This window comes from Chrysochloris asiatica, unplaced genomic scaffold (genome assembly GCF_000296735.1).
Source record: "Chrysochloris asiatica unplaced genomic scaffold, ChrAsi1.0 scaffold00231, whole genome shotgun sequence".
Taxonomy (NCBI): domain Eukaryota; kingdom Metazoa; phylum Chordata; class Mammalia; order Afrosoricida; family Chrysochloridae; genus Chrysochloris; species Chrysochloris asiatica.
The window spans coordinates 2,533,916-2,551,897 of record NW_006408749.1 but is presented as its reverse complement, the minus strand read 5'-3'; the positions used below and the strand labels follow the sequence as shown (position 1 = coordinate 2,551,897).

Here is a 17,982-nt window from a genome sequence, read left to right as displayed (position 1 = left end):
AACCATGAAGAGAGGAACGCACAAGCAGAATGTGGGACCTTATCCAGAGAAGCAGCAGCGCCAGAGATGGAGGCAGAGATGGGGGCATGGAGAGGGGGAACGGCTGAGGACTCTAGATTCATGGACTAAGAAGAGAAGGACTAAGAGCTGGTGGCCAGGAGCACACTTGCAGAATGTGCCCTTTGGAGATGTAAATTATTATATATGCCTGAATGTTTTGTTTGTTTGTTTGTGTTTTTTAAGAAGCTAAAGTGGATAGAGAGAAATACTGTTAACTGATGGTGCATGGAGGTATTATAATCAATGTAATGAAACAAGGTATATGATTTGTTGAATGTAAAACTGATGATATGCTCTGTAAACTTTCACTCAATCCACAATAAAACCTTAAATTAAAAAAAAAAAAAAGAATCAAAACATTTATCTAGGTTTCCCTGTATGAACTATATTTCAGGGAAATCAAAGAGTCCTAACTGAAACTATATTTCAGGGAAATCAAAGAGTTCTTTCCTACAAAAGTATGCTAGAAAACTTGAAAGATTAGATAGGAACCTTGTTGTTGTTGTTGTTAAGTGCCATTGAGTCAGTTCCGACCCATAGCGACCCGGAACAGGGTTTCCGAGGCTGTAAATCTTTACGGGAGCAGAAAGCTTCATCTTTCTCCCATGGAGCAGCTGGTAGTTTTGAACTGCTGACCTTGTGGTTTGCAGCCTGATTCGTAACCACTACGCTACCAGAGCTCCTTGGGGGACAGTAAATGTATGTTAATGGAAGAAGAACAATTCAGAAAAGGAAGGTGAGAATGGTTGCACAACTTGAAGATTTTAATCAATGTCACTGGAATTGTACATTTAGCAACGGTTGGATTGGTGTATATTTTGCTATGCATATATTCTCAACAAAAGCAAACTCAAAATTTTTAAAAGTGTTCCAGCTAATAAGTGTGGAGAAAATGGTTAAATTTAGGAAATCACTACTTTGTAATCCCTAATTAAATAATTGAATTGGGCACTAACCATCAGTGGGTGGCAGACTTTAGACTGGAGGGGACAGGCAGTCACACACTGAACCATCTGATGAATCTACTGATCACTAAAATGTGGGACAACCAGATGTTGTATGCCTCCTAATGTGATACAATATGAAGCACACAGAGCCATTTATGCAGGATTCTTGCCAAAATGTTGAACCTGAATTCAATGAACTCTCTAGAGGTAGCTTTTATTTATATGTAACACAGGGGATAGAATAAATTGGTAAATAAAATGAATAGACAAATCCAAAAAGTATAACTTTCCACAAAACAATGACCAGTTTCTTCAACAAGTCAATGGTAGTGGGGGAAAAAAGAGGATACATTTTAGAGTAAAGAGACATCCTACCAAATGCACTGTGTGGCTCTTGTTTGGACACTGATTTGAACAAAACTATAAAAAAGACATTCTGGTTGATGACGCATGGAGGGGATTGTAACCATGGCAATGAAATGATATACGATAGGATGAATGTAAAACTAATGTTCTCCCATGTAAACTACCACATAATTCACAATAAAACATTTAAAAAAAAAAAGACATTCTGGAGATAACAGGGATCTCTGACTATAGACTGAGTTTTAGATGATACCAAGAAATTGTTAATTTTCTGATGGTGCTAGAATAGCATTATGGTTATATAGAAAGTATTAATGAATGTTGAATATGGGTGATAAATATGGACTTTTACTGTACTATTTATTCTCTCTACTTCTGTGTAAGTTTGAAATTAAAAAAAAAAAATTGAAGCAATATAAAAAGCCATGTTGTAAATATATACCTAAGGGACAGATTGTGAAATAATCATTTTAATGTGATATGAATGGGCACTTGTGACCATGACAGAATCATGTGTGAATTCCAAAACATTATCTCCAAGTTCTTAGATTGAAGTAATTTTTTTGTAGGATCGATTTCTTTTAATTCCTTAATACAACTTTCATTTTCTCCCTGTCAGTTAAGTTATTCAAGAGAATAATGAGCAGAGAGGAGTTCCAAAATTTGGTTCTTGACTTGGCATTATACATCATTAACCAAGGGGCTGGGGAAGAAACTCAGTAAAAGCTCACTGAATTAACAAAGATATTTATTAAAGTGGATCCAAACCATTTCCTCTGAGCTGCTTTCTCAAAAGAGATAATATGAACCTTAAGGAGAAAAAACAGTTATTTTTCAGTGCATTCTCATTTATCGGGGAGTCTAGAAAAGAATTCAAATATAAGCAGCCTCTAGGTTGGGAATCAGATCCATTCCTAAGTGTGGCTTTAAGTTGAATTTGTAGGTAAGTCAGAACAAGTGCAAATAGTTCTTATTTGGTGGTGGTAGTGGTTGTGTGCCCTGGAGTAGATTCTGAAGCTAGCAATCCAATATAGGGTTTCCAAGGCTATAAATCTTTATGGGAGCAGAAAACGCCATCTTTCTCCAGCAGAGCAAATGGTGAACTCGAACTACCAACCTTGTGGTTAGCAGCCTAACATGTAACCAATTACACCCCCAGGGTTTCTTATAGTTCTTATTTGTTGTTGCTGTTAAATGCCATAGAGTCGGTTCCAACTCATAGTGACCCTGCACAGGGTTTCCGAGGGTTTGAGCTGCCAACCGTAACAGTTACCAGTTCAGTGTTTACCCTACAGTGCCATACCAGGACGTTTCTTGCTTTATTTAGTGCAAGAAAAGATTCCAAAGTTTTTCAATCATTTGAATGCTGCACTCGCAGTAAGTCAGGTGATTGTGATGAAGAATTAGTTGACAGGAGGGGTTCATTCAATCATTTCAAAGTGAGGGCAAATTTACGTAACATTCAAGTATGGAGTTGTGCATATGTTGGACTTCTGTAACCCTGGGACTGCCTGTATATTAATGAGGACAGCTGCCAACATTAGTGAATTCAGCCCTCTGTTACACAGCTACTACTTATTCAGGAATTGCCCAAGCTTGCCAATGATAGCTGTTGATGGAACATAAATATTTGATTTTGTTGTATTTCCCTACCCTATTTATTAAACAGCTCCTTTACACGGCTGTCTTAGAGAGTAAATATTCTTACGTCTTCATCAGTAATATATCTGAAAAACTCATAATGTTGATTCAATGACAAATAATGTGGGGGTACACAGCTTCCCCCATTTTTTGTTTTTTTCTTTCCTTTTTTTAAACTTTGCATACATATGCTCAAAATGTCTGGATCTGGTGACCAATTATAGAACACTTTTCACAGAAAACCTGGTAAAATAATGTCATTTTTAACCTTTGACTCACAGCTATGGCCTCAAGTGATTAGACACGCAATTCTGAACTTGATTTATGAAAGATGGAGCCCAATTTTCTGGCCCCAGGCCTGAATGCTGGGATGGCAGAAACTCATACTGGAAAAATTTAGTTTCCCAAGTAGATGAGGGTGATTAATGGAGAGGTTACTTTCAAATCCAGTTCCCAAGAGTGGGCTGTTGTGCTTTATGGAGCTGAAAATAGGATACTGGGACTGATTATTTCTAGAACTAAATGATTACTGTCACCTAACAAAAGGTAAAGCAAACCAAATTTTTAAAAGACTTAATGAAAAGAAAATAAAAGCTACATATTGAGAGTAAAGTAGTTGGTCTAATTTAGGCCGATAATCCATTGCAAAAATCAATTGAGAGCCATATAAGTAAAGAGAAAGTTAATTAAAAATTGGGGGGATCTAGAAAGAAATCAATAATTTGCTCACTCACTTTCCAAATTAAGAGCAGGGAGCAAAAAGTCTAGTTACTAAGAGCAAAAATTAAAACCAGCCATTTAACAAATGATAAAATTACAGTATTTGAATAGAAATAAGCTACACGATTGTATCTTAAAAGCTATTAAAAATACAACTCAGTTTTATATTTTGATCATTTTCGTTGAGGTATGTGAAAATAGATAGCAGAAGGCAAAATCAACATGCATGAAAAAGGCAAATACACAAATACTCAAAGGATAAACTATCAGATGTGGTGAGGCTGACAGAATGAAGAGATGAATATACATCAAGAAAAAGAGAGACCGAAAACAGTATAGAATATGCACAAGAAGGAAGGAGAGGACAAGGGGAAGGGAGAGTTGGACAGACGTGCATTTCATCAGTTCAAGAAATGTTTGTTGTCAAGTGCCACCAAGGTGTTTCCAACTCATAGCAACCATGTGTAGGTTTTTCGAGGAGCAGCTGGTAGGTTTAAACTGCCAAACTTGCAGTTAGCAGACCAGTGCTTATCCATCAGGATTCCCAATAAATGTTGATTGAGGCAAAAATAAATGGGGAGGGATGCAAAGCAATCTGTAGGTCTTTGAGCCAGAGAATTCTGACTGTTGACCCCAATAGTACCGAAATGTTTTGTAGGGTCTTCTAAATGCTAAAGCACTGTGCTAAATGATAAAAGACAAAAAGGAGGAATAAAACAGATTCCCTATCCTTTGAGAACGAGTTGTGTCAACTATCTTTTGGTTAACTCATTATTCTTTAGAATATTGACAAACTCACTGGGAATTTAACACAGATCTTTCTGAGGCTACAAGCAGGATTAATGTTCTGATTTTTCCTTTCAGATTATGAAGGCTTTATAAAAGGAGACAGAAATAGGCAACTAGCCTTTTTTGCACTCTCAGAGGTCAGAGGCATAAATAACAACCAGAGGGGACAACTCTTTGGTAGCAAAGTTCTTGCGACTTAATCTTTGTTATTGGAAAAATTACTGTTGCTTCACTACCTGGTTCCTGGGAAATACTTGAAATCTTTTCTTGCCACCCCACCCTCTCCCACCCCACTTTTTTTTTTTTTTTTTTTTTAACCTTTTAAAATTCAGTGTTGTGTTTTTGGCTTAGTTGGGTCTTAGTGGGAATAATTGAATGGAAGAAGTGAAAAATCAAACAAAATTAACATCTCCCACTCTCTATCCCTGAACAAATTCTTTAAAAACCTACTTTAGGAATAAATAAATTAGGAGTTTCCATTTAAACCACAATTGGTGCAGTACTGCCGAATAAAAAATATGTAAGTCATATTTTAAGTGTTCTACTAAACCCACTGCCAACGGGTAAAGTCCGACTCATAGTGACCACCCTACATGGTTGGTTGGTTATGTGCTGTGGAGTCGGTTCTGACCCATACCAACTCATAGCGACCCTGTACAGGGTTTCTGAGGCTATAAATCTTTATGGGAGCAGAAAGCCTCATCTTTCTCCCGTGGAACAGCTGGTGGTTTCGAACTGCTGACCGTGTGGTACTCATCCCGATTCATAACCACTACGCTACCAGAGCTCCACATAGGACAAAGTAAAATTGCTCCACAGAGTTCCAGAGGCTGTAAGTCTTTAGGAAGCTGACTGCCTCACCTTTCTCCTGCAAAGAGGCCGGTGGGTTCAAATTGACGACTTTTCAGTTAGCAGCCCAGTACTTAAAATGTTTCTAGTAGTCATATTAAATTTTTTTAATGTGAAATTAATTTTAATAACATATTTTTTCACCCAATATATGCAAAATATTATCATTTCAATATGAAATCAATATAAAACTTATCAACATCTTGTCTAACATTCTTTTTTCCATAGTAAGTTTTTTATATTAAGTGTGCATTTTAAACTGACAGCTAATCTCTTATTTGAATGAGTCACATTTCAAGCACTTACTAGGTACATGTGGTGAGTGAATACCATAAACTATCAGATGTGGTGAGGCTGACAGAGAATTAAATGTGCGTTTTAAGCTGACAAAACAATTCAGTACTATTTGGGTCAACAGATCCTCATTTTTACTAGACAGTGCTCAATAGCCACATATGGCTAGTGTCTACCATGTTGGTAAGCACAGATATAGAATGTTTTCTTCATTGCAGAAAGTTCTACTGGATGTCAGTGTTCTAGAGCAATGGACAGAAATAATATTAGAACCACTAGGTGATGTTGTTGTTCAGTGCCGTCTAGTCGGTTCTGACTCATAGTGACCCTATATATGGTTTCCAAGGAGTGGCTGGTGAACTTAAACCACCGACCTTGCAGTTCAAACCTACTTTGCAGCCCAATGCAGTAACTCACAGCACCACACCAGGACAGGCGACCTGAAGTGAGCGATCAGGACTAGAATCACCACAAAGTTCTTTTTTTGTGTGAGCAAGTAAGAGCATCAGTGATATTAAATGACAAAGAAAGAAGCAAAAAGCACAGGTAGGTATTGGAGAATAAGTTCAAAAAGTACCGCTACTAGCATCCAGTTGCTGTTGTTAAGTGCCGTCAAGTTGGCTCCAAATCATAGCGACTCTGTATAGGGTTTCTGAGGAGCAACTGGTGAGCTTGAACTGCCGAACTTGTGGTTCACAGTTCAATGTTGACCCACAGCGCCACACTAGAAGTCCAGTAGCACGAGTTTATTCGAAATAAACAAGTTTAAAAATGTCTCTGTGATCAGTGGCTGGCTGCAGACAAATTAGTTCTGTCAGTAATACACTTAGTTTAGTGTCTTAGTATCATTAGGGTGACCTTCAAAACAAAGTTCTAATCAAAACAGTGGTGTCTGTGGAGAGATCAGCTGCAGAGAAGGTTATGATGACTGGTTTTAAAGTTTCCATAAGGGTAATCTTGATAGGTTTTCTCAGAAAATCTCGGAAGAACATGGGGGCTTATTATAAAGAATTTTTAAGAAAGTTGAATTGCGCTGGTGAGCAAAAGGTCAGGAAAAATATGCTAAGTTTTTTTTTGCATTCCAAGGGCTGTGATATGAGAATTTCATTGCAAAATCTTACCCCCATCTACCCTAGAGCTCTGATCTTGTCCCTTCAAACTTATTTTTTGTTCCCCAAACTCAGAGAACATTTCAGGAGAACACAATTTGTGTCATTCAAGAATGCTAAAACTGCAGTTTTGACATAGTGTAAATTGAAGAGGGCAGACTTCTTCAGGGAAGAGTTAGAGAGATGATGTAAACACCATCTTCAGAAGCGTATAGATCTAGATACAGGATATGTAGATTTAGAATAGCTTCACATTTTGATATGGTTTCAAAATAAAGGTTTCTAGAATTTTGGAGTCCTGATGTGGCACTGGACCACAAAGTCAGATTGAGCCACAAGGTTGGTGGTTCAAACTCACCAGCCACTCCATGGAAACAGGGTCACTATGAGTCAGAACCGACTTGATGGCACTTAATAACAACTATCATTTTGTAGCAATACTTTCTGACTCACCTTCATGGATCTTTGCTTCCTAGAAAATGCAAATGCACCTCCATAAAGATTTCTTCTGGAAGAATAAACGTGGCCATATATGTCTCCTCAACATTTTGTCTTTCACCCAGCATCTTCTAACCTTGATCGCAACTAGGCACAGTCCTCCATCTTGCCCAATTACGAAACAAATGCTTTTCCTTATATCCCAGAATAAGTTGTGATTTCAAAAAAAAACAAAACAAAAGAGAGGACTCTAGGACCATCAAGTAAAAAGAGAGGACTCTAAGAAGAGTATGTGCAGAACGTGGGTCCCTAACCAGAGAAGCAGTGACACCAGAGATGGAGGCAGAGGTGATGGCATGGAGATAGAGAACATCTGAGGACTGTAGACTCATGGAAAGAGAAAGGCTTGTGTGCTGGCAGCCAGGAGACAGGCTTGCAGAATGTGACCTTGGGTTGTTTAAATGATTATATATTCTTTCAGCTCTAGTGAACAAACTAGCTGATGAATAGGATTATCTGAGGAACTTTGGTGAAGTTCAGATTCCTGGGCCCCACTCCAGATTACTGAATCAAATATCTGGCAGTGGTGCCTGTTGTTGTTGTTAAGTGCTGGCGAGTTGATTCCAACTCACAGCGACCTTGAATAGGGTTTCCAAGGAGTGACTGGTGGGTTTGAAATGTCCACTCTGTGGTTAGCAGTCCAGTGCATATCCTACCATGCCACACCAGGACTCCTAGCAGTGGTGCCTGGGAATCTTTCTTTTTAATAAGCATGCTAGGTGAAGAGGATGCATTTAGTGTCACTTACGGATTATTCATCTAATTCTATGACTAGTCAATTTGGCTGAGCCCTGATCATTGACCAAGGACTTTGCCCACCCTCACTCTGTCACTGAAGTTTGACAGTAAAATAGGATCTTAACCATCATATCCATATAGATGAAGGAGGGACAGAAAGAAAGACAGTTTTTATACCAGCTAGAAGCTTCTATAACTCTACTGCTTTCTTAGAAAACTCAGTTTGAATCTTTTTAAAACTTTATGGGATCAAAATGTCCCTACAAGATTCACTGTTAGCTCTGAACAGAGAAGATTCCAGCAGGATGTTTCTGTAGGTTTTCTAGTTACCAGTCAACCTGCCAGGCATAAGGGTCAATATTGAGAATGCAAAACAGAAGTCCAGGACATGAGACACATAAATCACCAGAAATTCAAACTGTTATTGAATTTTAACACATTTTTCTGGTGTTCATCTTTTGGCATTTGCAATTACAATCACTTACCCTTGACCGATTTTCTCAAATCTTGTGTATTTTTTCTTTGGGTCACCAACACTCACAATGCTTCCTGACAGAGAGAAGGAGGGAGGGAAAGATTGAAACGTATTGATTAATTGATTTCCTTTCATTTAAAAATGGAAATTTAGATGCCAGAATCAGTATAAAAATTTGAGCAATTTTCTCACATGATCTCTGTAATTCATATTGAAAAATGATACTCTTGATTAAAAGAACAAATAGTAATTTATGACTTTAATTGGTAGTAGTAACCTATACCTGGAATGGCCTTCCATGTTTCCTTCCTAGCAAGTTCTGATTCATGTTTCAATACTCATTTAAATGTTGTTTCTTCTAGGAAGTATTCTTTGATCCCTTTGGATAAAGTTAATAAACTTCTATTCTTTGCACTACTATTATAGTATTGTTTTTTTTTTCTTGCTCTCTTTTTCTTTACTCAATACACCATATATATTTATCTATTTGTTTGGCATCCCCTTTCAGACTGTAAATGTCTTAATGACATGAAACATGGGTATGGAATAGATGGAGAACTTACTGAATGTCTGTCATAATTGGCTTTAGAAATTATGAGACAGAAAGAAACACTGTCAAACAAAATGTCTGTCAAAATTAACTGAAATAAAAGTCAGTATTTCCTTTTGTAAATTCCTCATAGTTGAAGACAAGGGTCCCACAGCCATCCAGTCAATTGCAACTAGCGACTTTACATAGGGTTTCATGGGAGCAGACAGCCTCATTCTTCTTCCCTGGAGCAGCAGGTGGGTTTGAATGGCTGATCTTGTCGTTAACAGTCCAGTGTTTATCCTACAGCGCCACCAGGGCTTAAGACAAGGGTAGGAGCAATGTAATTTACTTGAGCTATCTGTACAGTGCAACCAACTCAACAATTTCTAGGTTGCTGTTTTATTTTTCAAATTGTGAAACAGGTTTTTTTTTATCTCCAGAAACATTCATCCTTATTCAAGTTCACTTCAAATGGGCAAGGGCCTGGACCCTTAAAAAAAAGAAAAAGAATTGATTTCAAAGTCACTTGAAACCAGTTTCATTCAACAGTTTATAGTCTTCTAAGAAAGTTATACTATTAAGTTGCTGAGCAAACGCTTTTCCAGTAGACTGAACAAAAGTAAATAAACTTTAGCCCAAGCCACTTTCTGAGTTATTACCAATTCCAAATGATGGGGTTAAGTTAATGAGATTTGATGGTAATAAATTATTCAAGCTTTATTTTCATTGTATGTGGGGTTAAAAAAAAAAAAAAAAAACCGAACTGGAAATAAATCCTTCCATAAACTTTACCAAAAGACAACCATTTTGTGTGATTCTGCTTCTAAATGTAACTGCTGTTCAAATAAAATGGCGTCCCCCCACCCCCGCCTCCTTCACAGAAGAGCATGTGCTGCCATCTACTGACATTAGACAAATGAGCAGAGGCCTATTTACTATTCCGACTCAGAAAAGAAGCTTTGGAAGTGATCTGTTTGATTAGCGCCATCATAATTGGCTTTTAGAAATTATGAGACAGAAAGAAACACTGTAACACAAAGGGCAAAATGGGACAAAAATCAACAAACCAAAACCCAAAATGGGGAAAAAAAAAAAAAAAAAAAAGACAGGATGCCAGAACAATTTCCTACCAGAGCAATTGTCTAAATAAGAAACAAACTACTCACTGTAAAACACAATAATTTGAAAACGGGGTTACTTATGTGGTTTCAGAAGAGTCCATCACTATGTTCTCCTACATATTAACTTAAACCAAACTCCCTCCATTAAAAGATGATCAGATTTCATTCCTGAGGCAACAGAAAATTAAAAATTCTCAAAATTAATCTTGGTTCTTTCTACCTGAGGATGGCTTCGGAGAAAGAGTATTGAGTGAGGGGTGCTGGGGGAGACAGGGAGCAGGGATACCAAGACTAGGAAGTGGTTGTGGGGCCCAGAGGAGGGAAGTCAAAGACAAATCTCCTGGATTACACAATTTTGCTGACAGTCAGCACCTGTCAGCAAAATTCAGTAAAATGAAGGGTTTTCTTCCTTTTCCAAAAGATCCAGAGAGACCACAGAGAACAAGCCAGACCCAGGCAATCTGTCTATATAAAAACTGAAAGACGATCTGTTCCTTTGAAGCATTAATGATCCTTGGGCCTGGTCCCCACAATCAGTATTTGTGTGAAAGATGAAGAGCCTGGTGGCAGCTCAGTCAATCATCTTGCCCACCTCATCGTGATTGTATCTCTGAGACAGTGGAGGCCATCAACTTCTCTTTTGCTCTGCTTGTGGGGTTCACTCTGGTATGTGTTGGGGCCGTCTTTGTACCTCCCTTCTTCCTTAAGTCTCATCACCAGCTGCTCTGCAATTTCTGAGATTATTCCTGGTTTCTAAGTAGCATAGTGGTTATGAATCGGGCTGACCTCAGGGTCGGCAGTTCAAAACTACCAGCTGTTCCGCGGGAGAAAGATGAGGTTTTCTTCTCCCATAAAGATGTATAGCCTTGGAAACCTTGTGCAGGGTCGCTATGAGTCGGAACTGACTCCACGACACATAACAACAGCAACAACAATGTTCTTAGCCCACAGTAAGATCCAGTGTCCCCATGTTTTGGATTAAAAAATATGGTCACTCTCCTTATTTGATAAAATTAACAATAATAATATGACTAGAGATGGTGCTAGGTGTCTTACATGCTTATATAACTCATTTAAGCCTCACAAAGCCCCGTGTACTTATGTAAGTACTATCTCTTAATTTTTCAGAGGAAGAAACTGAAGCTCAGAAGTTAAGTGACTTGCGGAAGGGTACTAAGCTAGTCCAGGTGTATGAGTCACACTCAGACTCAGCTGTTCACTTCGCTTTATTCACTTCACAGTTATTCATTCACTTCCAAGCCTGCCCTCTTATATTATTTTATTAAAGTGAAATACTCAAGCAATCAAATAACAGCTCCCATTGAACGAGCACCTACTATGTGCCTGGTATTGTTACTATGGTTTTTACGGGCATTATTCTCCTAACATTTTGGTGTTATTAACACTATAAGATCAGTAGTATCACTATCCTCATTTCCTTTATGAGGAAAAGGAGGCCCAGAAAAGTTAAGTGATTTGCCCCAAGTGGCATGCTAGTAGCAATTGGTCTGTGATTAGAATCTAGGTCTTTCTGACTCCAATAGCTATACTGTTAGTCATAGGTTAAGTAAGATACCTAAAAGGCATCCTAAGTTGTTGTTAAGTGCTGTTGAGTCATTTCTGACTCATAACGACCTGGTGTAGAGTTTCCAAGGAGCAGCTGGTGAGCTTGAATCGCCAACTTTGCAGTTCAAACTGACTTTACAGTCCAGCACATTAACCTGCAGTGTCACACCTGGGCTCCAAAAGCCACCCTATAGATCTTATCTCTATTTGACAGGAAAGTAGCTGAGGTTCAGAGAGGTTAAATAACTTGTCTAGGGTTACACAGGAAATAAGTGGCAAAGAGAAGGCCATCATGGCGCAGGAGCAGGGAAGGCTGATTTTTCTGACTTTGCCGTATATCTCGTATATCTCGACCTGGTCCTGCCACATAGGAAACACACTCCAATTTACCTGCAGGTTCTGCCTATCAGGATCTGTAAGCCCAAGGTCGGGTTGGCAGTCACAAGTGGCACACTGACTAGAAGGAAAATGACCCTCACTAGACCTAAACATAAAACCAAATAGCTAAAAGCAAGCCAACACTGCATTCTAAATGAACCAATATTGAAAGTAGATTCCACTGCTTTGTCATGTTGCTCAACACAGAGAGAGAAACAACAAGTTATAAAGGCCACAGTTCCAGCATCATTAGAATGTGCGAGCCAAGTGAGATTTTTGGCCCAGGAAAATAATGCCTATTTCTCTGCTACCTAGCGTAGTGGTTACGAATCGGGCTGCGAACCTTAAGGTCAGCGGTTCGAAACTACCAGCTGCTCCGCGGGAGAAAGATGAGGCTTTCTACTCCCGTAAAGATTTACACCCTCGGAAACCCTGTACAGGGTCGCTATGGGTCGGACCCGACTCAACGGCACTTAACAACAACAACAACTCTGCTACCTAACTTAAGAAAACAATCAAGTCATTTATATGTGTATTGAGACTTAAACTGACATAAACACAGAAAAAAGTCATTTTTATAAAAGTGAAACTTCAATGTTTTTAGATTGAATATAACCTCACAGGTCATGTCTATGTATATGAATTAAAGAACAAAACTGAGGCAAAATGCTTGAATAATTCAAGTGAAATTAGTCAGGTAAGTATTTCACATCTTTTTTTCTTTTTACATAAGGGCATAGTTGGGAAATACAGAAGTAAAGGAGGTAACGAAAGTACATTTCTGAGACACACAGACCCAGGTTCAAGTCCTGGCTATGTCACTATGAGCTTGGGTGACTTGGTTCCTCAACCTTGTGCCTATTTGGTTGCTGTGTTGTTAAGTGTCATCAAGTCAGTTCAGACTCATAGCAACCCTATATAGGGTTTCCGAGGAGTGGCTTGAAGGTTTGAACCACTGTGGTTAGCAGTCCAGTGCTTATCCTACAGCACTACACCAGGAATATTACCTATCTGTAAAACTAAGGTATTAAAAAGTACTGCAAAAGACAATTGTAATAATTAAACCTGATAATTTATGTGAAGTGAGCTTTTAAATGGGTCCGCTCAATTAAGGCTGTTACTGCTATTATTAAGAGGCACTGATGGTGAAACAGGAGCCCTGGTGGTTATGTGCTGTATTGCTACCTGAAAGGTGTAGCTCCATCAATGGCTCTGCGGGAGAAAGGCGAGGCTGTTAGCGTCCGTAAAGATTTACAATAGTGGAAACCCTAAGGAGCAGTTTAACTCTGTCACACTATAGAGCCACTATGAGTCAGAATCATCTTGATGGCAGTGGCTTTGGCTTGGTTTGGTGGCACAGTAGTACTGGGGTGTCAACTGAAAGTTTGGCAGTTCGAGGCCACCCAGTGGCTCCACGGCAGAAAAACTTGGTAGTCCGTTTCAGTAGATTACAGCCAAGAAACTCCTATGAGATAGCTATTCTGTCACATGAAGTCCCTGTAAGTTGGAATCAATAAGCACCCAACAACAACAACTGCTGTTGTAATAGTAAATAGCTGGTATTAGGTCTAGAGGCAGATTTAATTGTGAATAATTAAGTCAGTTCAAAATCCAGCAATTCCAATTCTAAGTGCTCAATGTCAAATGTTCTCTGAACAATTGACTATCCAAATATTTCTAGATTAGAATTTCTATTTAGGGCTGGATAATTGTGTTGGAGGAGTGCTGGTGTGGCTCAGTAGGGTAAGCATTGAAGTGCGAACTGCAAAGGTGGCAGTTCAAACCCACCAGCTGCATCTTGGAAACCCTATACAGGGGTGCTATGAGTCGGAACCAACTCAATGGCACTTAACAACCAGAAAAAAAAAAAAAAATGTGTTGGAGGGCAGAGGAGGGCAGTGTAGAAAGGAGGAGAAAACTGTTTCACATATTATAGGATGTTAGACGCTACCCTGGCTTCACTCCACTAGATGTCAGTATCAGCCTGAGTTATGTCCATAACCACTTCTGCTGAGCCTTCCTAGTATCTGTAGCATGAACTCTTCCCTTTTAAAGACCTTTTAAACAGAAGTTTGCATGAAACAAGATAGCCTCCTATTAAATGCCAATATCCATCCAAATAAAATAAGTTTGTTAATGGCAGGAAACTGCCATTCAACAGTTTCCTCCAAAGTGTCTTGCACAGCATAGACAAATAAGAACTTAAGAGCTCATTCCCGCCCCTCCTTCATTCATTCACTCACTTAACCAGTATTTTCTGAGTGACTATTATATGCCTGGTGAGCATGGTAGCTCCGGATAATAATCACTGGACTGCGAACCACAAAGTTGGCGGTTCAAACCCACTAGGTCCTCCTCTGAAACTCTATACAGAGTCAGAAATTGATTCAACAACATTTAAAAACAACAACACAGGAGTCTTAGACCACAAAGTCGGTGGTCCAAACCTACCAGCCACTTGTTATAAACCCTATACAGGGTCACAATGAGTCAGAACCAACTCAGTGGTACTTAAGAACAATAACAATCTTTAAGTGGAACCTGAAACTGCAAGGTTGGTATTTAAAACTCGTCAGTTGCTCTGTGGGACAAAGATAAGGTTATCTGCTCTCAAAAAGATTTAGTCTCTGAAACCTTATGAGCAGGAATCAACTCGATGGCAGTAGGATATATTAAAATAAGAAGCCTTGGTGATGCTGTGGATAAGATATTGGCAAACTTACCACAAGGTCAGTGGTTCGAACCCACCAGCCGCTCCACAGGACAAAGATGAAGCTGTCTGGTTCCATAAAGACTTATAGTCTCAGAAACCCTAAATCGGGTCACTATGAATCGGCATCAACTACAAGGTACTAGGTTAATCTTTACATAAAAAGTACTACTTAATTCATTTGGTGAAGTATTCACAATTGTTCCAAGTGAAAATATTTTGTTTCTATTAAGTGAGGCTCAGGGAGCCTCGAGTTCCTCCACGTAGGTTCAAACTTCTAAAGCATAAGTTACCAAAGACTTCTTCCCAAGAAGAAAGTAAAGATGGCAAAATAAATAAACAATCACACACACAAACAAACTCACTTAGCTTCTCCAGGATCTCCTCATCTGTCATCTTGGATTTTTTTCTTTGCCGATCTGTGTTCCTGTACAAAGTGCTGGAATTGGCATTTTCAGCAGAAGGCGGTGTGACCTCTTTATTTGGTGCTGCTGGTGAAGCAATAGATTCAACCACAGAGCGAGTGTAGATCTAAATTACAAAAAAAGGGTCTACCATGAAGAGAATAGGCTGGGGAAAGTGAAGTATGGAGTCAAGGTCCAGCTGTTAGATCAATGCATTTTCTAAAGGGAAGTGGTTTTCTATTAGCAAAGAACTTTGAATTGCTTCATGTACACTGCCCTTGAAAAACCTTAAGAGGTCATCTTTTGGAGTGGCTACCTAAGCTGTGCTAATTCTGTTCTTTGTGCCTATACTGATGTAGTTTTTCTTACGTGGCTCACATTTGCTATCCTGTTTGATTTCTACAGTTTTATAAATTATTTACATATTGTTTCGTATTATTCTCTCATTGCTTCATGTGTTAATCTCATATCTTTAAACAGCAACCTCTCAAACAGGGTGGTGTCTTACACTCTATTTCTGGGAACATAGCAAATGCTCAATAGTTACTAGTTGATGGGCATTTTCAGAAATCACTAGGAAACAGACACCTGTAACTTACTGATTTTGTATGCTCTGGTCTTGGTGCAATTACTGGTGGGGGTTCATTGTCATCTTCTTCTTCCTCTTCTTCATCTTCTTCTTCAGACACAGGAGGAGCCAGAGGAGGCTCTGATGCTGTTTTTGTACTCTTATGACAAAATAAATCAATCAATTAATTAATTAAAGACCGGGTATTAACTCCTCGAGGCAAGGGAAATGATCTATTGGTGCAGGAAATGGCCCCTTTTACAGATGAGCAGAACCACTGGCAATTTGGAGGTCAGGACCTGCCCACATTCAGAGACAAATTCAAATCAGGGTTTAAAGCAGCATGAAGTGAAAATAATGTTCATTTTATTTTCCACGGACATGAAAACCAGTCAGCTATTCATTTAACGTTTTAAAATTTAATGTTTTTGAAATCAACAAATGTCAAATTCCTTGTTGTTAAAAGTCTTGAATCTGTACTGGGGAAACTGTCAATTTTTGACTGACAGTTTATCAATCCACAAAGGGTTACTTGCTGACTAAGGACCAGAACATTCATATAGATATGATAGTAATACAGTTCTACAGATACTCACGGAGTATACATTACAGTTCCTTCCTATTTGACCTAGTTGCTGGCGAGTTGAGTCCAACTCATAGCAACTCCGTATGTGTCAGAGTAAAATGATACTCCACAATGCTTTCAATGACTGATTTTTCAGAAGTAGATTGCCAGGACTTTCTTCGGAAACTCTTATGGATAGACTCAAACCTCCAACCTTTTGATTACCAGCCCAGCACATTAATCTTCTGCAAAACTCAGGGACTCCCTTCCCAGCTTCACTGTCTGGAATGGATCACTCAGAGAGTAACAGACATGAACATCTAAGGCGTACCTGTCCACTCTGGTAGCATAGTGGTTACGAATCGGGCTGCAAACCCACAAGGTCAGCAGTTCAAAACTACCAGCTGTTCCATGGGAGAAAGATGAGGCTTTCTGCTCCCGTAAAGATTTACAGTCTCGGAAACCCTGTACAGGGTTGCTGTGAGACAGAACCGACTCCACGGCACACAACAACAACAAACAGGTAGAAGAGTCCTGGTGCAGTGTTGTAGGACTGCTAACCAAAAGGTCAGTGGTTGAAACCCTCCTAGAGGTTGGCAGCCCGACACCTAACCACTATGCTACCAGAGTTCAATACACTATACAGGGGCAATATTACTAGAGAGACTTCCTTAATGAATTAAGACATCAATATGGCTACAAAACATAGCATAACTCACAACCACTATACTAACAGAGCTTAACACCGGTTGGACAAAAGGGTAGTACTGCAATGTGCATCTCAATTCTTGATAGATAACTAGAAAAGATCTACCTACAGAACTTCACAGATTGTTGCTTTCTTTAAAAAAATTGATAAAATTAATATTCCAAAAATTGCCCTTTCAACCAATTTTAAGTATACAATTCAATGATGTTCATCGAGCTCTAGTTCTGAACAGAAACACAGTACCACTTAAGCAATAGTCTCTCTTCCTTGATACACCAATTCCTGGTAACCACTGATAAATTTGTGCTCCTATGCATTTCCTTTCCGACATATTTCATATAAGTTGAATCCTACAGTAGTTGCCCTTGTACTTCATTACTTTGTCTCTCGTACTTCATTACTCACTATTCTAATTTAAAATTTGGGACATTCTTCATTTCCAAGGACAAACCAATAGGAATGTTAGAAAACCTAAAGATTGTAGCCATTGAGGAGCTTGGGTGAGGCTCTGGGGAGGTTGCAGTATATACTTCTGTTTACCTGGTGCTTGTGAAAAATGCCGATTTCTGGCTTCCCTACCAGAACGACACTAGGAGTGAAGCCCTGGAAGCTGCATTTTAATAGACTCCACCCCCGAGCAATTCTGATGCACACTGAGAGTTCTACCAATGTAGATTACCAAGAAATATCCATCTGTCAATTCCACATACACGCTCTCTAGGCACAAATCATATCATACTTGTATTATTACTGTTACATTTCACTTGGAATATTAGATCAGGATTCTAAATATATTACTTCACCGTCAATTGTTGTTGTCAGGTGCCATCGAGTCAGAACCGACTCATAGCGACCCCATGCACAGCAGAATGAAACAATGTCCGATCCTGGGCCAACCTCACTACGGCTGTCACACTTGAGTCCATCAATGATGCCACCTGGC

General features: G+C 39.1%; 1 protein-coding gene across 4 annotated transcripts in view; it reads right to left on the bottom strand.

Moving 5' to 3' along the window:
- Nucleotides 1–17,982, bottom strand: part of PAK3 (p21 protein (Cdc42/Rac)-activated kinase 3) — a 384,476-nt gene that overhangs the window by 54,865 nt on the left and 311,629 nt on the right. For all 4 annotated transcript variants that reach the window (XM_006873248.1, XM_006873245.1, XM_006873246.1 and 1 more), the window contains 3 exons: nucleotides 15,797–15,925; nucleotides 15,159–15,324; nucleotides 8,497–8,560 (listed from right to left, as the gene is read on the bottom strand). In XM_006873248.1, coding sequence (XP_006873310.1) covers nucleotides 8,497–8,560; nucleotides 15,159–15,324; nucleotides 15,797–15,925 — 359 coding nt within the window. The remainder of the gene's footprint in view (nucleotides 1–8,496; nucleotides 8,561–15,158; nucleotides 15,325–15,796; nucleotides 15,926–17,982) is intronic.